The 24,528-nt window shown below is 40.0% G+C and overlaps 1 protein-coding gene across 6 annotated transcripts in view; it reads right to left on the bottom strand.

Moving 5' to 3' along the window:
- EFCAB3 (EF-hand calcium binding domain 3) overlaps positions 1 to 24,528 on the bottom strand; it is a 143,150-nt gene that overhangs the window by 7,610 nt on the left and 111,012 nt on the right. For 5 of the 6 annotated variants that reach the window (XM_045489345.1, XM_045489347.1, XM_045489349.1 and 2 more), the window contains 7 exons: positions 20,457 to 20,547; positions 16,181 to 16,257; positions 9,103 to 9,246; positions 7,788 to 7,859; positions 6,130 to 6,250; positions 2,080 to 2,273; positions 1,548 to 1,732 (listed from right to left, as the gene is read on the bottom strand). In XM_045489345.1, coding sequence (XP_045345301.1) covers positions 1,548 to 1,732; positions 2,080 to 2,273; positions 6,130 to 6,250; positions 7,788 to 7,859; positions 9,103 to 9,246; positions 16,181 to 16,257; positions 20,457 to 20,547 — 884 coding nt within the window. Of the gene's footprint in view, positions 1 to 1,547; positions 1,733 to 2,079; positions 2,274 to 6,129; positions 6,251 to 7,787; positions 7,860 to 9,102; positions 9,247 to 16,180; positions 16,258 to 20,456; positions 20,548 to 21,442; positions 21,708 to 24,528 lie in introns of those variants that run through there. The other variant, XM_045489350.1, reaches the window with a different exon arrangement.

Genomic DNA, 24,528 nt, shown 5'->3' with positions numbered 1-24,528 from the left:
TCCCCAAAATAAATAAATTTTTAAAAAATGGCTGCAGAATATTTCATGGTAAGGATAAAGCATAATTTAACTAGTCCCCTAGTTATTTAACCTAGTAAATACAGTAGTAGTTAACCTAGTAAATAGTTAACCCGGTAATAGAGTTAATCTAGTAAATGGTCATTCAGTTATTTCCCCAACCGTTTGCTAGTATAAACAACCATGTGATGAGTTACCCTGTATGGGTGGCATTTGGAACAAGTGTATCCCGGATAGTATCCTAGGTGAGGATGCTAGGTCATGAAGGTGGCTGAATATGCCACCCCAAATATGTGACTTTGGCAAAAGGAGTATTTTGAGTTAAAGGGACTTGGAAAACAGCGGGTGTTAAGAGCACTCTGATCTCTCTCCTCTTCCTTCCTGAATGCAGGAGATCAACGCCCCATATGGAAGATGCTCTCTTTATACCAGGAGGAAAGTAACATTCTTATCACTGGGAATGGGGAGTTGAGGCTGGCAGAAATCTGTACAAATCGTGTTAAACTAACCTTTGTCTTCTAAACTCCACCCAATTAACTACCCTAGGCCAAGTCCCTTGGCCTGGACACGTTTTCACCCTATTTACAACTCTTTGGCCAATTTAGCACACAAGTGTTGGGCTCTGCTACTTTGAGTCTTCGTTTTCTGTGGGGACTCCCACGTACCTGTGAAATTTTAAAAATGTGTATGCTTTTCTGTTGATCTGTCTTATGTCAATTTAATTCTCAGTCTCAGCCGAAAGACCCTAAGAGGGCAGTGGAGAAATTGTTCCTCACTCATAGTCCACAGGTGTGAGGTCTGTCACTTTGGTAGGTATTACCAAATTTCCTCTGTGGAGGTTGAACCAATTTAAACTCCTATTTGCAATTTATGAGTACCCCATGTATTTTTCAACCTTTTGATCTTGGTCAGTCTAATATGGAAAGATACTATCTTTCTGCATTACCACTTTCAGGGTGGTTTTGATTTGGATCTTTTATGAAGAATGGGATTGAATATCTTTTCACACCACTGAGAACTATCTGTTCATATCCTTTGCTTATTTTTATACAAGTTAGTTTCTTTCTAATCAATTTGAAGTTCTTTGATGTATTAAAGGAGTTAGCCCTTTGTGTACGAGTTGCAAATGTGATTATTTTTGGCCATGCAGAAATTTTTGATCTTGAAGTAGCAGAATTAATATCTATTAAAAAGGGGCACCCGGGTGGCTCGGTTGGGCGTCTGACTTCAGCTCAGGTCATGATCTCATGGTTCATGAGTTCAAGCCCCACATCGGGCTCTCTGCTGTCAGCACAGGGCCTGCTTCAGATCCTCTGTCCCCCAACCCCCCACTTCTGCCTCTCCCCTGCTCTCTCTCAAAAATGAATAAACACTAAAAAAAAAAAATAAAAAAAATACAATGACTGAAACGTTTGTCATTAAAAAACATGTTATTAGTTCTGTTAAGTTAGAACTTAGAAACTTAAGTATTTGAATTAACTAATGTTTAACTAATATTAATTTGAATTAATTAATAATTGAAATCTTACCTGTGCTTTCCAGTCTCTTTTATGGAAAAAATAGTTCTCAAAGAAGTTCAGAGGCTCCTTTCTCCTTAGCATTTCTAATTTCTGCATGTCTTTGAATGGCTTTCCCATCACTACCCCATCCACATTAGGAAACAATGGAAAGATGGGTATTTTTGAATATGGGCTATCTGAAGGAGGATTGCACCCTAAAGATAAAAACAAAAATGATATTATGAACCGTGTAAGAGGAAATTCACATAAAAGACATACATGTAGTGCCTATTTTGCTCTTTGTCTAGTCTTCTCAGTGGCTGTGACCCCCACTCTTCACTCTCCTGCCCTCTCCCCCGCCCCCAGACTCTAGGCTTCACCTGAATCATGAGGACTCAGGTTACGATGCAGATATGCTTTCTAATGATACCTGTGTGACATAGACCAGACAGAATAGGCTGTGGTCCTGTTTCTATAGCACTTGACCTCTAGTATTTATTTCTGACCAGTAATCTACAAATAAATCCTTTGCAACAGTGGGGAGAGGACAAATGGCTCTTACTCTTGAGCTCTTCAAGAAATTTAAATAAATCCTTTTCTTTCATTATTGCAGTCCGGGCAGCATTGGCAAAGGCAGCTGTGCTTGAGTTGGGAGGGGTGCATATGTCTTGCTTAAATCTCCTTTTTTCATAAGCCATGGTGTAGGGATTCCATAACATTCCTGACCTGGTTTCCTGGAATTTTCTTTGGAAATAGCTAAAAAAAAAAAAAAAAAAGTAATTAAAAAAAGAATAAAAAGTGCTGTATAGTCCTACTGAAAAACTGCTTAAGTGTTGGACAAAAGGAAAAAAAGTCCAGCTGCAAGGTATTGGCTGAATCCATTTATTTTAAACTTAATTTATATATTCATTCAATATTATTTATTGAGTGCTTAATTTTGTGACATTCATAGAATATCTACTAATCCTTTCCCCAGGCCATTTGGCTAGCTTATATTTCTAGTTTCTGGGCTTTGGCTTCCTTCCTCCTCCCCCCAAACCTCAAGTCTTGTCTAGAAAAATACCTATCGATAGTGATCCTTGACAAAGCCTTGAGTGGTACCAGCTTGAATACAAACATTAATCATGCCTACCATTATATTACTTTGTGTTGAGTTTTAAAATGCAACTTTCTTTTAATTAAAAGAAATCCTGATTGCAGAGAATTTGGAAAATGCAGAAGAGTATAAAAAGGAAGTATCACCAATAATCTTACTATTCAGTAAATTACTATTGGGTGCATTTCTTTGAGTTGTGTGTGTGTGTATGCATGCACATGTGTATCAACGGATTTAGGAGATCTGTTACTGTGCATTTTAGTTTATAAATACTTTAAGATATGCTAAGGGACTCTCATTCACAGCACAAACATCCCCAAAGGTATAGACATCTGATTTACAAACATGCATGCCTTAAACATTCATTGCAGATCAGATTCCCTCTTGCAGCTGGAACGATGGACGTCTCTCTGGAGCTGTGGGTGGTGGGGGAGGACTTGGTATAGTGGGGCTTCAGTACCAATGTGGGAGACCTCGCTTCTCAGTTTGCGGAGCAGAGGACCGTCACTGCTTACTGTCTCAGAGGACGAAATGCAAGACCTTGCTTATCATTACACAGGCAGGTTTTTCTGTTACAGCAATGGGAAGCTTCATTGCTTTCTAGGATGATGACAGGCAACCTTTTTTTTTTCCTCTCAGAAAGAGGGAAAGAACACATTCTAAATGTTGGAGCTGCAGCAGTGGTTGGATAGATGTGCCAATAGCATTCTGCTTAGAGTCCGGTTTATAAATTTTATTTTATTTTATTTTATTTTATTTTATTTTATTTTATTTTATTTTGTTTTATTTTATTAGAAAGAAAGAGTATGTGATCAGCGGACAGGGGGAAGGGGAGGGGAGAGAGAGAGAGAGAGAGAGAGAGAGAGAGAGAGAGAGAGAGAGCATATGAATGAATCTTAAGTAGGCTCCTTGCTCAGTGTGGACCCCAACTTGGGGCTCTATCCCATGATCCTAGGATCATGACCTGAGCCAAAATCCAGAGTCAGATGCTCAACTGACCGAGCCACACAGGTGCCATAGCAGTCTGGTTTATAATCAGATAATTCCTTCCTTAACCTTGAACCCAACTATCCACAATGTTCTTATCCTCCTCTGAAAATATATAATGCTCATTTCTCTTAGTGTAATTTAAAGGTCTTGAGGCAGGAGCATGTCTGGTGTATTTGAGGAACAGCAAGGGTGCTAGCCTGAATGGAGCAGAGTAACAGGAGACAAAGTCAAAGAGGTCAAAAGTGAGGGCAGGTCACCTAGAAGACCAATAAGTCACATACAGTCTAAGACTCATACTCAGAGGGAAATGGAAAGGTTTTGAAGGTTTTTTTAAAATAATATTTTATGTTTTTAAGTTTATTTTGAGAGAGACAGAGACAGCACAAGTGGGAGAAGGGCAGAGAGAGAGAGAGGGAGAGAGAGAATTCTAAGCAGACTCTGCACGGTCAGTGCTGAGCCTGATGCAGGGATTTCATGAAACCATGAAATCATGACCTGAACTGAACCAAGAGTCGAATGCTTAACTGACTGAGCTACCCAGATGCCCCATTGGCTGAAGATTTTGAGCAGAGGACTGACATGATCCGACATTTTAAAAGGATCCTTTGGTGCTGTAGGCATTAAGACATCAGCTAGATAGAGGGAGTGTTGAGAATAGACTGGAGTGGGCAAGGCTGGGGTGGGGAACCAAAAGGTACAAACAGGGAGACCAGTTAGGAGGCAGCAATCCAGGAAAAAGCTAATGCGTGTAAAGTGCACACTCAGAAATTGCATGTAATGTTTAGTAAACGTTGTAATCAACTACAGGAACACCTGTCAAATTCTACCATTACCCAGCTCAAGACCGGCTTTCTTAGGAAACTACATGAATGATCTTTGCCACTCATTTGGCATTATTTAGTTGTCTACGTACTTAGGGCTTCACTCTCAATTTATATTTTAAGTTCCTTAAATGCAAACACTACATATCAAACACTTCATCTCCTTAGAAACCAGGTATATGATAAGTAACAACCATCATCATCATCAACAACAACATCATCATCATCATCATCATCAACAAAACACCAATTATTGGGGCGCCTGGGTGGCTTGGTCGGTTAAGCGTCCGACTTCGGGACTTCGGCTCAGGTCCTGATCTCACGGTTCGTGAGTTCAAGCCCCGCGTTGGGCTCTGTGCTGACTGCTCAGAGCCTGCAGCCTGTTTCAGATTCTGTGTCTCCCTCTGTCTCTGCCCCTCCCCTGTTCATGCTCTGTCTCTCTCTGTCTCAAAAATAAATAAACATTGAAAAAAAATTAAAAAAAAAAAACACCAATTATCAGCAAACATTTCCTGGTCACTTACTGGGTGTGAGAGGCAGTGTAGGGCAGTGGAGAAGAGCATGGGTACTGGAATCAGACTGTGCTAAAATCTGTGCCCAAAGGCACCATTGCTCCTTGGGGCAAAGTACAACTACCTGTACTTTAGGTTTTTCATTTGAAAAATGAGGACAATAGTACCCATTAAGGAGGTGAGGATTCAAACATAATATATATATATATATATATATATATATATATATATATATATATATATAGTATGATTATTCTAGTTACTTCCACATAATAATAGTTATTTTTTATGGGGCTCTAGGAATATTTATTCCTACGTTCCCACAAATGCCCTATAAGGTGGGTATTATTATTGTTGTTCCCATTTTATAGGTGAGAAAACCAAGGCTGAAAGGTTAAGCAATGTGTCAAGTTTGTGTACTAATAACAGGCATTTAATAAATGCCTTTGAACTGGAATGAAGAGTAGAATTTTGTGTGCCTTCTGTTCTACACCTGACAGATACAGGACAGCATAGAGCTACCCACGGAGGATTCAGAAAACATTCTGTATTTTTAAGCCTAGGAGGGAAGGCACAACTTTGAAAGAGAATTAGTTAAAAAATTGGTAACAGCAACATTCAATATAATATAATGATAACAATAGATTGAGAAAATTTATCTTTAGTGATATTTGTTGGAATAAAACACATTTGGGTGTGAGAATATTTCCTCATCCTCCATTCTCAGGTCTACTTCTGGCTGTGCTCCAGTCCAAAAGGCTACTTTGGGATGTCTGAAATTGCTATACATCGCCCCAGAGTCAAAGGAAGCCCCGGGGAGTTCCAACATGAATGAGAGTGTCTTCCAAATGAGATTTCCAAGCCCAACACAAAAATCATCCCTGGAAAAGTCTGAACTCTTCTGGGATTCTCTAGCCTAGGGTAGGAGAGTCTGAACTTTCTTGGCTGTCTTAGGCCTTCAGTGGGCCCTGAGATGGACTGATGTCAGTCTTGCAATTTCAGAACTAGGTAGCACAGTTGGGATGAAGGAATTAGGTCTCATGTTGTGGCATTTGAGCATTGCCACAGACCCCATCTCCTTTGTTCTGGGGCAGACCCTGTGGAGAAGGATGTTAATCAGAGGTGACTGCCTTGTACATATCCTCATAAGTGCTTCTAAGAAGGCTGTTTTTACCCCTATCTTTGCCACTTACCTTACTATTTCCATTATAGCCTTTCTGGGTAAGGCTGAAGTCTCTACAAGCTTTGATAGGATTTCAAACAACAGGATCCCTGGGTTGCCAGCTAAATCTAAACATTTCTCCTTTTCTGGAACTATGAAGGGGAAAAAAATTCAAAATGCTTTCTGAAAAAACCATCTGTCAAAAAAAGTAATAAGCTGACAAGTCTTTTTATTCTATTTACAAGAGTAATACCAGGTTAGGTACTAGAGAGTTAGAGAAAAACATTTAAAAATCTGTTCTATTTGGTAGAAAGGTCATTTTAATTAGTGAACAGACAGAATAATCATTAAAAAATACTTTTAGTTCTGGGAGCCTGGGTGGCTCAGTTGGTTAACAACCGACTCTTGGTTTTGGCTTGGGTCATGATCTCATGGTTCATGAGTTTGAACACCGTGTCGAACCCCGCTTCGGGCTCCACGCTGCCAGTGCAGAGCCTGCTTAGGATTCTCTTTCCCTCCCTCTCTCTGTGCCCTTTCCCTGCTCACATGGGCTCATGCATTCTCTTTCTCAAAATAAATAAATACTTTTAGTTCAGTGACTTCTAAGTATATATTGACTTGAAGTAAATATGACTTGTAATTAAATTGCATTTAACATAAACACAACTCATGTATTAAGGACTGTTGTCTTGTTCTTCTAGGTTAAGAAATTGTTGATAAACATATCTCGGGTTTGCAAGCAAACCCTCGTTACTATAGTAGTACTTGAAGCAGTAACTTCTGTTTATTCTAAGGACAGTTCACAGCCTATGAATGAGTGCATTAAAAACAATTTTTTTTTAATTTTAGAGAAAAAGAGTGAGCAGGGGAGAGGGGGAGAGAGAGAGTGAGAGAAACTTAAGCAGGCTCCACACTCAGCGCAGGCCTGACACTGGGCTCAATCCCATGACCCTGGGATCATGACCTGAGCCGAAACCAAGAGTCAGATGCTTAACCGACTGAGCGACCCAGGTGCCCCTGAATGAGTGTGTTTTCAAAACAGTACACAGTATTTAGAATTTAGAATGTATTTATCCTAGAAAATATAACCTGAATTGTGGTTAGTTTTCCCAAGGCAGGCTGTTAAACTCATAAATAAACCATCAGAGGACTAATAATATGTCAAGTACACTTTCACATCATTTATGATCGTGTGTGAGAATATGCTCTTTAACCTCTAAGCCGACTCTCCAGTCCTTGCACTGAGGGAAGACTTCATCAGGGTGAGGAAGGTATTTTTTAGGAATAGTAAATTATTTATACCCCAAATTTGCACGAGAGAGAGCATTTTTCTTTTCCTAAAAAAAAATTTTCATTTGTAAAGAGAGCTCCTCTCAAAGTAGCACAGGCGCTTGGTAAAGAATATTATAAAAGGTGACCGATTTTTTCTACACTACTCCAAATGTTCACACCAGAGACCAAAAAGCAGTGTCACCTGCAGAAGGACTTGATGCATTTAAGTTAAAATTCTAAAACTGTATCAATTTGCTTAGCAAATAGTGTTTTGGAGAAGCAGTATGGCAAGTAAATCTCACCCCAGAATACACCTTCCTCACGTGTCTCCTGATCAGAGGCCTAAATGAATAATAGTTACTATGCAGTGACTCACAGCTACCCACCTGCCATCTGTTCTGTAATAGCTCTACTCACCCACAGCTTTAAGAAAGCGGTTCTTATCTGTTAACACCTTTATGAAGTCTGAGAAATTCACCTTTCCATCCCCTGAAACAGAAATTTGAAGGCTCAGAACAAAGATATAAGATGCATTTTAGTAATTAGATTATATGTTAAATGTCAAATGAAAACACCTTGGACTGTTCAATATGTAAAATCACAGCATGTTAAGGCTGGAGATGTGCTCAGGTGAGCACTGGTCTTCTCGAAGTGGTTTTAGCACTGTTACATGAGTCACCCACAGCCACCAGAAGCAATGGTGGGGTAAAAACATCAACCAGGCTCTCAGCCCCTGCAGTTCTAACCACTCACTCCTTTCCTGGAGACTTGCCATTTTTCCATGGAATCCACCCCTGGCTTCCCATACCCCCCCTCTGCTATTTTTATTATTAAAACAACCCCAAGTTGTACCCAGTCACCTCTAACGTTAAAGAATAGTGCTGTTAGAGGTATGTATGTGTGTTCTGATGAAAGAACAGACAAATTGGGCGGAGTTAGTGGAAACAAGTGATGCCTTAATTGACCAGTGACACTGATTCACATGTGGGCCTTATGCTAATTGAATGGGGCACTGGCAGTTGGGTGGGGAGAGGTGAGAGGAGATAGTGAATATATACTCCATACAACATATCAGCATGGGCTATAATCACTAGGTCAGTGTATTCAAAGGGAATGTTATCTAACAGCTTTAAAAATAGCAACAAAAATGCTGTGGCATTTTTGTCACAGTACAGATGGGCTCAGTGGGTGATGGGCATTAAGGAGGGCACTTGGGATGAGCACGGTGTTATATGTAAGTGATGAATCACTGGGTTCTACTCTGGAAACCAATACTACATTGTATGTTAACTAACTTGGAATTTAAATAAATTAAAAAATATGTAGGTGGGCTCTAATGATGGAAGGAAGATTTGTACTGATAAGATTCAAATGGAAACAAAGGGCTTGGATTTTCTTGGTAACATGTCATTTTTGAAATTGTCAATGACTTTGTATCTGTTATTTCAAGGCACCCTCCAAAATGTACATCATGACAAGTAATCTGAATTTGATGTTGAAATATGACAGTCACTTTTAGTTTCCACACAGAACTTTTCAAAGGATAGTCCATTTTGTACAATTTGATTTTGTAACTTGTACACATACTTTACTGATATCCTTAAAGAGAAACACGTATATGTACTTTTGACAATAAATGAGATTTATTTTTCATTTATGTAGTCACTGATAGAAATATATAAATTTATAAAAACCTTCTATGAGAAAAGTAATTACAAGTCAAAGTACTCACCATCAATATCAGCACATTTTAATTCATTATAGACATCACGCTTGGTTAGATTCATTCCCAACTTGGCTAGAGTGCACATCATTCCGTGTAAATCAATACAGCCAGTTTTATCCTTGTTAAAGAAGTTGTAGGCATCTTGGAAGGCTGAGGAAATGCAGTTAAGTTAGTCAGACAGTTAGTTATTCAAGAATGAGTATAGGGGTGCCTTGGTGGCTCAGCCAGTTGAATGTCTGACTTCAGTTCAGGTCATGATCTCACGGTTTGTGAGTTCAAGCCCCGTGTCAGGCTCTGTGCTGACAGCTCAGAGCCTGGAGCCTGATTCGGATTCTCTGTCTCCCTTTTCCTCTGCCCCTCCCTTACTCGTGCTGTGTCTCTCTCTTCCAAAAATAAATACTAAAAAATGTATTAAAAAAAGAATGAGTACATATTCTAATGAACTAGGACAGACTATATAGTTGATTGGAGATCATGTTCTAAAAAATTATTGAGAGAAAAATGAGTACCTAATAGACATTTCATATAAAGGACATCATCCTTCCATGAGATTTGAACTGGAATAAACTACTTGGTGGAAAACCAAATATGTTCGCAAAATGGTCTTTGAAAGATGTCCATGCCCTAATCCCTGGAATCTGTGGATGTATTACTTACACAATAAAAAGGACTTTGCAGTTATAATTAAGATAAATTATTGTGGATTATCGGAGTGTGCCCAATATAATTACAGGTCCCTTAGGCAGCCAGAAGCAAGAGAGATGTGGCAAAAGGAGAGATCAGAGAGATTCAAAGAATGAGGAGGGATTGGTTTGAAGATGGACGGGGTCATGTAATGTGGAATGCAGATGGTTTCACGGGGCTGTGAGAGACTCCTGGCTAACAGCCAGTAAGGAAATGGGTCCTCAGCCCCAAGAACCACAAGGAACTGGATTCTACCAAGAACCTAAATAAGCTTGGAAGTAGATTTTTCTTTAGAGCCTCTTGGTAAGAAGCCAGGCTGGCCAACTCCTTCATTTTGGCCTTGAAAGACCCAGAGAAGAGGAACTAGCTGAACCCACCTGGACTTCTGACCCACAGAGCTGTGAGATAATACATCTGTGTTGTTTTAAGCTGCTAAGTTTGTGGCAATTTATTATGGCAGCAACAGAAAACGAATGGACCCAAATATACCCAAATTATATGCATGCGAATGTTTTGAATAGAGTCAAAGTTTTTTCAAAGACATACTCCAGGCATTAACTGGAGCCAAACTTAGACATGTATTGTCTAAAATCAGCGAATAAATAAATAAACCGAGAACAAAGTATATCCCAAATGGCACCAGAATAAAACTTATTTCATATCACAGTCAAGTATTAGCATCTTTATGTATGCAATGTGTCTGTATGTATGAGATTCATCTTATAGAGATAATGATACCTGTCTTAAAAATGTGTGAATAGGTAACATCTTTCTCCCTTGATAGGAGGCAGGCTTCTCTAGGGCTGGAGCCATCTCTGACTGGTTTCTAATTTCTCCCTAGTATTTCTAGCATGTTAGTAGGTATTACCTTCATTCATGCAGCCTTTCAACAAATACGCATGTCTTTTTTTTTATGTTCATTTATTTTTGAGAGAAAGAGACAGACAGAACACGAACAGAGAAGGGGCAGAGAGAGAGACAGAGGCACAGAATCCGAAGCAGGCTCCAGGCTCTGAGCTGTCAGCACAGAGCCCGACGTGGGGCTCGAACTCACGAACTATGAGATCATGACCTGAGCTGAAGTCGGACGCTTAACTGACTGAGCCACCCAGGCGTCCCAAATACGAATGTCTTCTTTGCGTCAGGTGCTGCTCTAGGTGCCTAGGCTACACTAGCGCCCTAAATAGACAAAGATCTCTGCACTTATATAAATATAATAAATAGGTAAGTTGGATAACATGTTACAAGGTAGAAGACAAAGGAAAAAAGAAAAAGAAATGCATGTTGGGGAGATTGGGAGTTCCAGGGATTGAGGGATAAGTTGCTTGTATTAAATACGTGAGATCTGAGCAAAGACTTCAAGGGGATGAGGGAATAGATATCTGGGAGAAGAGAGGACCAGACAGAGGGAAGAGCCAGAGTGAAGGTGCCACGGGGAACAGGCCTGACAGGTTCCAGGAACAGCAAAGAGGCTAGTGTGGCTGGATCGGAGTGAGCAACAGGAGAGGAACAGGAAAGGTCAGAAGTGTAGTGTGTGTGTGTGTGTGTGTGTGTGTGGGGGGGTATATTTTACCATTTATTTTAAATTTTATTTTAAAATGCATTTTTAAAAGTTTATTTACTTATTTGGGAAGAGAGAGAGAGAGAAAGAGAGAGAGAGGAGAGAGAATCCCAAGCAGGCTTCACACTGTCCGTGCAGAGCCTGATGTGAGGCTCAAACTTATGAACTGTGAGATCATGACTTGAGCTGAAATCAAGAGTTGGGCACTTAACCACCCGAGCCACCCTGGCACCCCAAATTTTACTTCAGATTGGTTTTAGATATAGTTGCAAAGATAGCCCAGGGATCCTGTAGATCCCTCACCCAGTTTTCCCTAATGTTAGCACCTTACATTACTCTGGGACATTCATTACATCTAAGAAGCCAACACTGGTGTAGTGCTATTAACTAAACTGTAGATATGAATGGGATTTCATTAGTCTTTCCCACTCCAGGAAATAGTCTATCCCATCCAGGATACTCTATTACATTTAGTTGTCACGTCTTTTTAGCCTCTTCTCTGTCACAGTTTCTCAGACTTTTCTTGTTTTTGATGACCTTGGCAGTTTTGAGGAGTACTGCTCAGGCACTTTTGTGGAAGTCCCTCAATCTTGGGTTTTCTAATGTTTTTCTCACGGTTAGCCTGAGATTATGGATTTTTGGAAAGAAGATGAGCAAAGTGAGGTAACGTTCTCCTCACGGTGTAAGAAGGCTGCATATTGTCAAGATGACTCGGCACGGATACGCTTACCTGGATTACCTGGCTGAGGGAGTATTTGTAAGGGTTTCCCCCTGTAAAGTTACTTCCCTCCTTTCCATTTTCTACTCTTTGGAAGCAAGTCACTAAGGGAAGTCCAGACTCAAGGGCCGGAGGGCCGGGGAATGAAGCGCCATCTCCCGGAGGAGGTAATAACTACATTCATTATTTGGAATTCTCTTGTAAGGGAGAGTTCTTGCTTCTCCATTTAAAAAAAATTCAATGACCAACTAGGATTTATCCCAGCAATAAAAGGTCGATTTAATAATCAAAACCACGTATTAATGTATCATCTTACCAAGCTAAACATAAAAAATGTGGTAATTTCAAGAGACAGAAAAAAGTACTTGACAAGAACATCTATTCTTGCTATCTAATATCAACAACGTAGAAATACGAAAGCATGCTCTCATCCTAATAAATTTTATCTTTGAAAGACTGTAAAAAAATTCAATCATTTATTTCTGTCAGTATGGATTTGCAGCTATTCTTTGTATACTTGGAGTTATAACCCAACACTACTTTATTTATTTTGGTTGCTCCAAATTACTCTAGCTTTAATCATTGTGAGCCCTTCCAGGTTGCCCTCATGCATCCCTTTGAAAGGCTCCTGTGTCCTTTTGTTTCCTGAGTGCTTCCTTACTTTCTGCCACTATAACATGTCCCAGGTTTGTCTTGTCTATTCCCTGCCCGGGCCCCAGAATCAGCCATTTATCCAAGCCAGTCTGCTTCTTTTATGGGAGACCGGCATTAGGAGTCGAGATCTGGGTGGTGGGTATGCTGTGGGGGTATTGATGCTTCTAAGTCCTCTCAGCCGACAGAGCTAGGAAATACTGTGCATGGATAGTAACACATGGACACACACATACTTCTAATTATTTCTTGATCTGTCCATCTGTATTCATATGAAGCTAAACATGAGTTCACACTGATGTCTTAGAACCTAAGCCAGCACCACTGGTTTACTGGAGCCTTCTCCCCGTGTTTATCTGTAACTTCCCACACCAAACCGTGAGAAACCTGGCTTCCGCCATCTGCCATCCATTTACTGAGTTACTCCACCCAGTCCATAGGTACAACAGTTTCAGAATTGTTAAGCTATACCCCTATGGGAAACAACTTTACTGGCTAGAGTGCGTTGTTTCTGTACAGTTCCTTTTGTGTTGGGTCTTAGAGTTTCCAGTCAAAACACCATTTTCAAAGTTCCTTAGGTCATCTCCTCCCCTCACACCCACCTGACTTATGTTTCAACAGGATCACTCTGGCCATTAGAAAAACAGACTTTTGAAAGAGTTTGGATACAAGTTGGAGACTGGTGGTCAGGAGGCTATTGTGGGTGAACAACAATGGTGCCTCCGACCAGGGTTGGAGCAGAGGTGGTAAGAACCGGCTGCTTCTAGATGTATTTTAAAGGTGGAGCAATGAGATTTCCTGGTGGACTGATAGGTAGGGTGAGACAGAAGAGTCAAGATTTTTTCTTTCTTTCTTTCTTTCTTTCTTTCTTTCTTTCTTTCTTTCTTTCTTTCTTCTTTAAAATTTTTTAATTATCTTTTAACGTTTATTTATTTTTGAGACAGAGAGAGACAGAGCATGAATGGGGGAGGGGCAGAGAGAGAGGGAGACACAGAATCGGAAGCAGGCTCCAGGCTCTGAGCCACCAGCCCAGAGCCCGACGTGGGGCTCGAACTCATGGGCCGTGAGATCGTGACCTGAGCTGAAGTCAGACGCTTAACCGACTGAGCCACCCAGGCGCCCCGAGTCAAGATTTTTTTCCAGAATAGTGAAAGATGGAATATCATAATCTGAGATGGGGAAGGTTGTGGGTCGAGCATGTTTTAAGAGTAAGAGGCTGAGGGGAGGGAAGAATGGGGAGGTACTGTTTACTGGGTGTGGAGGTTCAGTTTGGGAAGATGAAAATGTATGGAGGTGGATGTGGTGATGGCTGTAGAACATGTGAATATATTTAATGCCACTGATCTGTACGTATACACTTGAAAATGGTTAACACTATAATTTTTGTGTTGTATTTTTGAAATTAATTAAATTTAGTTTAATTTTTTTATTTTAGAGAGAAAGAGAGAGCGAGCATGTGAGCGGGGGAGAGGGGCAGAGGGGGAGAGAGAGAGAATCTTAAGCAGGCACCATGCTCAGCATGGAGTCCGACACAGGGCTCGATTCTGGGATCATGACCTTAGCAGAAACTGAGTTGGACACTGAGTGTCACCCAGGTGCCCCTATGTTGTGTGTATTTTACCACAATGAAAAAGAGTGTATGAAGAACACATCAGGAGTTCAGTTTGGGATGTGTTGATTTTGCGGTATCTGTTAGACATATAATTGGAGGTGTCAAGGAGGCAATCACATATGAGCCTGGAGCTGGGGAGAGAGGCTTGGGCTGGACATACACATTGGGGAAGTGTCAGCATGTAAGTAGTATTTAAAACCTGTTCCTTCCTGCAGAAACCACAGGAAGGGACCTTGCCCACTGCCCCCCACCCTCCACTTTGCCTCCTGGCTGACTCTGGTGCTGCCCTATGTGCCCTTCATGGTTTGCTGTGCCTCTTATTTCTAGGGATGTAGGAGTATAACACTTTCTTCCTCCTTGACGGTCATTTATGTGTCTGTCTGTCCTATAATACCCAATTAAAACAGATCCTGGGAACCCTTAAAACAAGCATCAATGTATATGAATGCTATTAGAAACCTTAAAGTTAAAAAAAATTTTTTTAATGTTTATTTTTGAGACAGAGAGAGACAGAGCATGAACGAGGGAGGGTCAGAGAGAGGGAGACACAGAATCTGAAACAGGCTCCAGGCTCTGAGCTGTCAGCACAGAGCCCAACGCGGGGCTCAAACTCACGGACCGCCAGATCGTGACCTGAGCCCAAGTCGGCCGCTTAACTGACTGAGCCACCCAGGTGCCCCGAAACCTTAAAGTTTTAGAAGGCTATCAACTGTTGTTGTTGTTGTGATTATTATTATTTTAAAGTTTATTTATTTATTTTGAGAGAGACAGGGACAGCCCGAGTTAGGGAGGGGCAGAGAGAGAGGAAGAGAGAGAGAATTCTAAGCAGGCTCTGCACTTCCCATGCAGAGCTCCATGCAGGCCTCGAATCCACAAAATCGTGAGATCAAGACCTGAGCCAAAACCAAGAGTCTGACACTTAACCGACTGAGCCACCCAGGCACCCCTATAAACTATTATTAAGGCATTTAGCTCAGTTTTACAAGGATAAATGCAATTCTGATCTTGACAATCTTTTGTTTTTCAAACCGGTTTTCCCAGAAATAAAGGTGATTCTTTGCTTCCTGTTTTTTCAACTGGTCGCAAACTTGGAGGGTGAAGCATTAGCCTTCCCAGAACCCAAACACAGTCATGACTGACTTTCTTTCTTTTTTGTTTTGTTTTCTTTTTTTTCTAACGAATCATGCTTTCCCTTTCCTTTGGGCCTTTGCAGATTCTACTCTATTTTGCCCAGAACGCTTCCTTTTTGCTGTCTGCCTTCCACTCATTGTCCAACCTTCTCTGGGACTCCCTTTCTATCCTCCCAAGACCAAGTGAGGAGACTGTCTTTTATGCTCCCATAATACTTTATACTTCCCCTATCAGAACTTGTGTCATATTGTGATTTAAATTGTTTCAGTCAAAAATTCACGCTTTAATGATCTGACTTCTCTGAAAGACTTCCTATCAGGGCAATGACCATGTTTCCCAGGCTTACTACATCGTGGGCTTTAAATAAATATTTGCTATTTGGACTGATAAACTGTAGGAAGCTTAGCTAATTTTATCATTATGATTTTTTTTTTTTCTGTGAGAAATCCTGGGGTTTCATTACTTGATTTCTATTTGACTTTGCATTTGTTCTTTTGCATACCCACAAGTCCTTATTTGAATAAAAATATTTGTCTAGGACTGTCCAAATTCTAGGAAGATGTCTGTTTGAAAGTAATTGCCCTTCCTTCCCATAAATTAGACACTGAATTAGAACTTCTGGTCTCAAATAGCAGAGGACTACAGTCAACCCTTGAAGTTACAGATCTCAGAGAAGAAAATGATCAGATATATCAAGGAGCTTTCATTTGGGGATGATTCTCATTACCTTGTATTTGTGAAGCATTCAGCTTCCTTTCTTTGTGCTGTAATTGGCATGGGAGAGATCCTGGTAAATCTTTATCCCTGACAAAAGACATGAGAAGATTTAATACATATGTGAAACCAGCAAATGTTAGTTCCATTCTTCAGTTTTTGCTGACTGGAATGGCTGTATGCATCACAATATATCCAGAGGAGATGCAGCGAGAAAATGTTGGCCACCAAGGTCCACCTCTGCCCTGTACCTGCCCATCGCCCTTACATCCTTAAAAAAAACCCTGATTTTCTCCATTTTACAAAAGAGAAAACTGAGGCTCAGAGGGATTAAATAACTTGTCCCAATTGCACAGATGAAAGGTAGAAGTCCTGGGATTCAGACTCAGGTTTATCTGACTTCAAAGCTCAAGGATATAAGCCCTACACTATTCCTACTGCTAGAAATATAAATTCAAATTTTTAACGGGTGTAGGGGTGCCTGAGTGGCTCAGTTGGTTCAGTATCTGACTCTGGATTTGGGTTCAGGCCATGATTTCATGGTTTGTGAGTTCAAGCCCTACATCGGGCTCTGTGCTACAGTGTGGAGTCTGCTTGGGATTCTCTCTCTGCCCCTCCCCTGCTCATGTGTGCGTGCTCTCTCTCTCTCTTAAAAGAAATAAACATTAAAAAATTTTTTAAACTGGTATAAATAATCTTATGTTGAATATCCTTATACTGAAAACTTTGTGTCTATACTTATTTTATGACTTTAACTGCCAAATTGTATTTTTACCCGCATATGAGATAGAGGTAGATATATCTACATCTACATCTATACCTGTATCTATATATGGTCTATATGTATATCAATCATATCTATATCTATGTATCTACCTATCTACTGAGACAGTGATCACTTCTGGAAGGTTTGGAACACTGGGTTACTTTTCATTTCCTCAGAAAAATAAAATCTGGAAAAAAGAGAAAACGTATGGATACTTTGGGGATATTTTGTATAGATCTAAGGAGGTTATTAGTTTAGAATACACACATAAAGTACATTATGCATAACTGGGTTTTCTTATAATATAGTAATTTAAAAGTTTTAAAAAATCATAATTTTATACATTAATTTTATTTAAAATACATTTAGGTTTGATACTAAACTAAACGTTTTATTATTATTTTTTTTAATGTTTTATTTATTTTTGAGACAGAGAGAGACAGAGCATGAGCAGGGGAGGGGCAGAGAGAGAGAGTGAGACACAGAATCGAAGCCAGGCTCCAGGCTCCGAGCTGTCAGCACAGAGCCTGACACAGGGTTCGAACTCACAAACTGTGAGATCATGACCTGAGCCGGAGTCGGACACTCAACCGACTAAGCCACCCAGGCGCCCCTATTATTATTTTTTTTAATGTTTGTTCATTTCCTGAGAGAGAGAGAGAGAGAGAGAGAGAGAGAGACAGAGTGTGAGCAGGGGAGGGGTAGAGAGAGAGAGAGAGGGAGACACAGAATCCGAGGCAGGCTCCAGGCACTGAGCTGTCAGCACAGAGCCTTACGCGGGGCTCAAACTCACGAACTGTGAGATCATGACCTGAGCCGAAGTCGGATGTCAAACCGACTAAGCCACCCAGCTGCCCCTAAACTAAAAGTTTTAATGGAATCTCTTAGTTTTTATCTTTCTACAAGAAGCAAATGAAGTGAAACTGGAAGAAATACTACACATGGTAATTTAAAAAATTATCGTTTATGAATTTAGTCTCCTCCTCAGTATCTAGTAGGTTCAACTCATTTTCAAAGAGGGACCTAGGGAAAAAGGAGGTAATAGGTCTCAAAATACACCATTCCCAACTTTTACAACATGGAATTTTACCTAATTAGTTTGTTTTCTCTGCTTTTACCAACACTGATTTCTTCTGCTGCTGTTTCCATTCTATCACTTACTTGAATCTCTGAAAACTCCAGTTTGCCTTACTCAGGTTATTTTATATTCATCGTATTTCTAAATATAAACAAGTTCCTTATGCATGATATAAAAGATGCAGTAGATGGAGAAATAGGAAATTCTCAAGAAGCAAGTCAGGCAGTGTGATGTCTTTATTAGCAACATTCAAAAAGGATCCTCTTGGCAGAATTTCAAACCACACAGGAAATGGTCTTTTTATTTTATAATGTTTCAGAGCTTTGAAGAACCTTAGGTTTGGAATGAGCCTGGGCTAGCCTCTCATCTCATGTAGGAATTCCCTCTACGTGTGCTTTGTCTAGACTTTGCTTGACTCCTTTCAGTGACAAGAACGTCACTAGTTCAAGAGACAGTTTGTAATGCAGGGTGAGGGAACAATGAGATCAAGGGACTTGGTGGCTGTAAGGTGTCCTGCCCACATCCCTCGGAAAGAGGTCAGGAATCTATTCCTGCAGCAGCGAACGGCACAGTCAAGGACGCTTAGAGAAGTCTCTCCAAGTGGCAGAGAAAATGGATGGTGGTGAGGGAGAAGAGAGGTTCTTCCTCTTGTGCTCTGATAAAATATAGATCAGCCTCTTTTAGTCACTAGTGGCTACTGTTTATTGGAATTTGTAATTATCAGACGGAGGAAAAAGCTTTTGCTAATATCACAGGCAAATCTCCCTTCCCAATTTTAGCTCAAGGTCAGTCACGGCTAATTTACTAGATTTCATTTTACCCATCATATTTGAGCTACAGACCTTCTCTGTACTGACTTGCTTAGGGGATTAGGTCTTCTTTGTGATCCCCCAACGTTATTCTCCTTTAAACTGGCACTCAACCCGTTTCAGATTCTGTGTCTCCCTCTCTCTCTGCCCCTCCCGTTCATGCTCTGTCTCTCTCTGTCTCAAAAATAAATAAACGTTAAAAAAAAAAATTAAAAAAGAAAAAAAAGAAAAAAGGGGCGCCTGGGTGGCTCAGTCAGTTGAGTGTCCGGCTTCGGCTCAGGTCATGATCTCACGATCCGTGAGTTCGAGCCCGATGTCGGGCTCTGTGCTGACAGCTCAGAGCCTGGAGCCCGTTTCAGATTCTGTGTCTCCCTCTCGCTGACCCTCCCCTGTTTATGCTCTGTCTCTCTCTGTCTCAAAAATAAATAAACATTAAAAAAAATTAAAAAAAAATAAACTGGCACTCAAAATATCTTAATGTACTGCTGACAACTTCTTAAGCCCTCTAGGATATTCTGTCCCCTTACACAAAAATTGTCTCTCATTTGGGTGAACAGGAAGAACTTTTCGTTTCTCCAATCAAAAAGGATTTTTTCTTTTCATAAAAATCTTTATCTTCAATTCATATGTTTTGTTGTATAACTAAATTTATCACAGGATACTTGAAGAACATCCTAATTTGTTTCCTCATAGCCTTTGCGGGTATTTAATATATTTACCACGTTAATAATTCTTTTTTTCCGTTTATTTTATTTTTTAATTTTTTTAACGTTTATTTATTTTTGAGACAGAGAGAGACAGAGCATGAATGGGGGAGGGTCAGAGAGAGGGAGACACAGAATCCGAAACAGGCTCCAGGCTCTGAGCTCTCAGCACAGAGCCCGACGCGGGGCTCAAACTCATGGACCGGGAGATCATGACCTGAGCCGAAGTCGGACGCTTAACCAACTGAGCCACCCAGGCGCCCCTCCATTTATTTTATTTTTAAATTTTATTTATTTAAATTCAAGTTTTTTAACATACAGCGTAGTAATGGTTTCAGAAGTAGAACCCAGTGATTCATCACTTACGTAGAACACCCAGTGCTCATCCCAATAAGTGTCCCCTTAATACCCATCACCCATTTAGCCCAAGCCTCCCACCTCACCTCCAGCAACCCTCAGTTTGTTCTCTGTATTTAAGAATCTCTGATGGTTTGCCTCCTTGTTTTTTGTTTTTTTTTTTTAATGTTTGATGTTTATTTATTTTGAGACAGAGAGAGAGCAAATGGAGAGGGGGAAGGGAGGGGAAGAGAGAATTCCAAGCAGGTTCCATGCTGTTAGTGCAGAGCCCAATGTGGGGCTCGAACTCACAAACTGTGAGATCATGACCTGAGATGAAATCAAGAGTCAGATGCTTAAACGACTGGGTCACCTAGATGCCCCTCTCTGTTTTTATCTTTTCCTTCCCTTCCTCTATGTTCATTTGTTTTGTTTCTTAAATTCCACATATGAGTGAAATCATATATATGTCTTTCTCTGACTTATTTTGCTTGGTATAATACACTCTAGTTCCATCCACATTGTTGCAAATGGCAAGACACCTTAATAATCCTTTATCTTAATCTACTTATCACCTGAATACATTCATTACTTACCTCTTGCCATGGGAGCTGGGTACTTTTGTTAGAGGATTCAGCTTAACTTTTGATTTAATATCAGAAACTGCCATGGGGCCAATAACTCTGTCTGGAATTCAGAAGATACAAATCGATCAAATCACAGATTAATTCCTCTATTTTCTTTTGCAACTTCCCTCGCTTAAGACCTAGAGTTTGAAGTCCAGGGCCTTGAGGAATGGTAATATGTGCAAATTCAAGTTAGAGGTGTGTGCAGAGTTGGAAGGCCATGCGGAGGGGCCCTTCACCGTCCAGAGATCTCTAAGCAAAATTCTTATCATTGTCTACCCCCTTCACAGAGTAAAAATAAGTGGTACCATGTGACATAAAGCATCCTAGAAAGATGTGGAAAGAGTTATTTAAAGACAAAATTTATTTCTGAAATCGGTAGAATATACACGTCATAATTGACAGAGAATAAAATGTTACAGCATTTATAAAATATTTACCTACTTATTTATATCTTGGATACCTGCCTAGTAGTAGGTAGATCTTCCCAGGGTTTCCTTCCTGGAGGTCCCTCCCTGTCCCGTCAGTTCTTATGAACCCACTGGTCTTCCTTAAAAGTAGGAGTGGAGGTAGGATACAATGCTGTTTCACCGCCCTAGACTCTCCTGAATGGACTTTTAACCAGTAGAGCCTCCCTAGTCCTGCCTTTCCACTTCTGCAGAGTTTGGACATCAGGGCCTATGGGCCCGAAGCCAGGTTGGTAGGGCTTCCCCCTTTTATTGTTGGCTTGCCCTCTCTAATTATTTTTTCAAAGTATATTAGGTGGTTCACTGACAAGAATACTGGGTTGCTGACTTAGGAATAATAGACAATCAAATACTATGAAACCACGAAGAAAAAGTCTTTGTATATTTAGTTATAGTTTGATCCATTTTCCCAGCTCTTCACCTCAGAGCCTGGAAAGCCAGTTGTTTCTAAACAACTCAATTACATATGTTCACAGTCCAAAAACCTACCATAGAACTGGGAACTCCGGAGAGGCTCAACAATTTAGGCACTTGAAAGGTGCTGCGAAATCATCCTCATGGTACAAAATAATCATTCCTTTAAAAAACTACCTTCAATCTCTCTTAGAGATGATAGATTTGGAAAAAAAAAAAAAAAAGGACTCAGCATAAATTCCTACACAATCCAGATATTTACCTACTTCTAAGCCGCGCTACCTACCACCCCTGGGCTTCAATCAGATCAAGAATCCAATAAAGGGTTTGTTCCATCATACAACTGTGACCTCATTCACTTCTCAGGCTTGGGCCCAGGAGAGAATGACTTATAAGCTCCTTCCAGATTTAAAGCAACGGGTCTTTCAATGTGGTTCATTTAGTACCCTTGGGGTATGGGTGTGAATTACAGAATGGGAACATTTTGACACTGTCAGGGTTTCAGGGAAGGAGAAGGTTTTTTTTTTAAATTCTGTATTAGAATATTTCCATGTTAAACATCAGTGAGTTGGAAGTTGTTCGAATGAAAAATTTTACTGAAATGTTTTGATTTAATGGTGATTAAGAACCACTTCATTGTTTTAGCCTAGAAAGAAGGAAAAAAAATACCCCAAACTCTCATAGATTTGTAGATTTGGTATTATTGGAAAGAGTGATTGAAAAAGAGCAATTTAAAAAAGGATTATGATTGTTGGGGCGCCTGGGTGACTCAGTCGGTTGAGCGTCTGACTTTGGCTCAGGTCATGATCTTGCGGTTTGTGGGTTCAAGCCTGGCGTCGGGCTCTGTGCTGACAGCTCGGAGCCTGGAGCCTGCTTAGAATTCTGTGTCTCCCTCTCTCTCTGCCCCTGCCCCGCTCGCGTTCTCTCTCTGTCTCAAAAATAAATAAAAACATTAAAAAAAAAAAAAAAAAAGGATTATGATTGTTTTAATTAGAAACTTTAATATTCAAGATCTGACATGCCTAATGGCATGGTAAATCAAATAACATGAGTTAGGCATATTTTTATAGTCTTCCTCGTGGCTAAACACAGATACCTTTGGCACCCAAGGTTTAGCTTGAGCCCCCAAAATTGTTTCAGGCCTCATTCAGGAGCTGCAGTTCTAGAGGCTTCCTATTCCTGTTCTCAGAGTTTATTGTAAGCATAATTTGACACTTCCCTAGTCTTTTAGAACTTGATATTTGCCTCCCATTCTGGTCTGGGATACAGAGGGAAAGAAAGTGATGGTTTAATTTATGAATGAATTAAACAAGTATTTAATAAGGGCCTACTATGTTATGGGCCTATCAAGAATAAAATGGGAATTATGGGGGCTCCTGGGTGGCTCAGTTTGTTGAACGTCTGACTCTTGATCTCAGCTCAGGTCATGATCTTATGGTTTGGGAGATCGAGCCCTGCGTCAGGCTCTGCATTGACAGTGTGGAGCCTGCTTGGGATTCTTGCTCTCCCTCTCTGCACCTCTCTCGCTTGTGTGTGTGATCAATAAATAAATAAATAAATAAATAAATAAATAAACTTAAATAAATAAATAAATAAACTTAAAAAACAAAATAAAATGGGAATAATGGCATTGTCATTGGATGGGATTGTTGAGAAGTATTATTATTTTATTTTTTATTTTATTTATTTTTTTATTTTTTATAATATATGAAATTTATTGTCCAAATTGGTTTCCATAAAACACCCAGTGCTCATCCCAAAAGGTGCCCTCCTCAATACCCATCACCCACCCTCTCCTCCCTCCCACCCCCCATCAACCCTCAGTTTGTTCTCAGTTTTTAACAGTCTCTTATGCTTTGGCTAGAAGTATTATTATTTTAAATATTATTTTAAACTGCGGTAAAAACACGTAGCAAAATTTACTATCTTAACCATTTTAAGCATACAGTTTATCAGTTTATTTTTTAAAGTTTTATTTTTAATGTTTATTTATTTATTTATTTATTTATTTTTTTTTTGAGAGAGAGAGAGTGCATGTGCACACAAGCAGGGGAGGGCAGAGACAGAGGGAGACACAATTTGAAGCAAGCTTCAGGCTCTGAGATGTCAGCACAGAGCCCGATGAGGGGCTTGAACTCACAGACTGCGAGATTATGACCTGAGCTGAAATCGGGGGCTTAACCAACTGAGCCACCCAGGGGCCCCTAAGCATATGTTTGTAATTAAGTATATTTAAATTTGGGGCCCCTGGGTGGCTCAGTCAGTTAAGTTTCCGACTCTTGATCTTGGCTCAGGCCACGATCTCCTGGTTCATGAGTTTGAGCCCCACATTGGGCTATGCACTGTCAGTACTTGATTGGGATTCTCTCTCTCCCTCTCTGTCTCTCACCTGCTTGTGCTCTCTCAAAATAAACAAATAAACTTAAAAAAAAGTATATTTACATTGTTGTGCAGTCAACTTCCAGAACTTTATTTTGCATAAATGAACCTCTAAATTCACTGAACAACAGCTCCCCAATTTACCTCTCTCTTTAATCCCTGGCAACCACATTCTATTTTCTATGAATTTGACTTTAGAAATCTCATCTAAGTGGAATCACACAGTATTTGTCTTTTTGTGACTGGTGTATTTCACTTAGCATAATGTTCTCAAGTTTCACCCATGTTGTAGCTTGTGTCAGAATTTTCTTATTTTTTAAGCCTGAATAATGTTCCATTTTATGTACCACATTTTATTTATCCATTTATCTGTCATTGGACACTTGGGTTTCTTCCACCTTTTGGCTACTGTGAATAACGTTGCTATGACACATTGGTGTACAAATATTTCTTTGAGACCTTGGTTTCAATCTTTCAGCTTTATACCCAGAAGTGGAATTGCTGAATCACACAGTAATTATATTTTTAATTTTTTAAAGAAATATTGTTTTCCATAGTCGCCATCATTTTACATTCCTGCCAAAAGTGCACAAGAATTCCAATTTATCCACATCCTTTCCTGTTTTTTTTTTTTTTTTGATAATAGCCACCCTGATGGGTATGAGGTCATATATCTTATTGTGGTTTCAATTTATATTTCCCTAATAATCATTAGGGATTATTAATGTTGAGCATCTTCTCATATGCTTGATGGTCATCTGTATATCTTCTGTGGAAAACTG

This window comes from Leopardus geoffroyi, chromosome E1 (assembly GCF_018350155.1).
Source record: "Leopardus geoffroyi isolate Oge1 chromosome E1, O.geoffroyi_Oge1_pat1.0, whole genome shotgun sequence".
NCBI classification, from domain to species: Eukaryota; Metazoa; Chordata; class Mammalia; order Carnivora; family Felidae; genus Leopardus; species Leopardus geoffroyi.
Note: the sequence above shows the minus strand (reverse complement) of the source record. Positions and strands in the feature narration are given on the sequence as shown.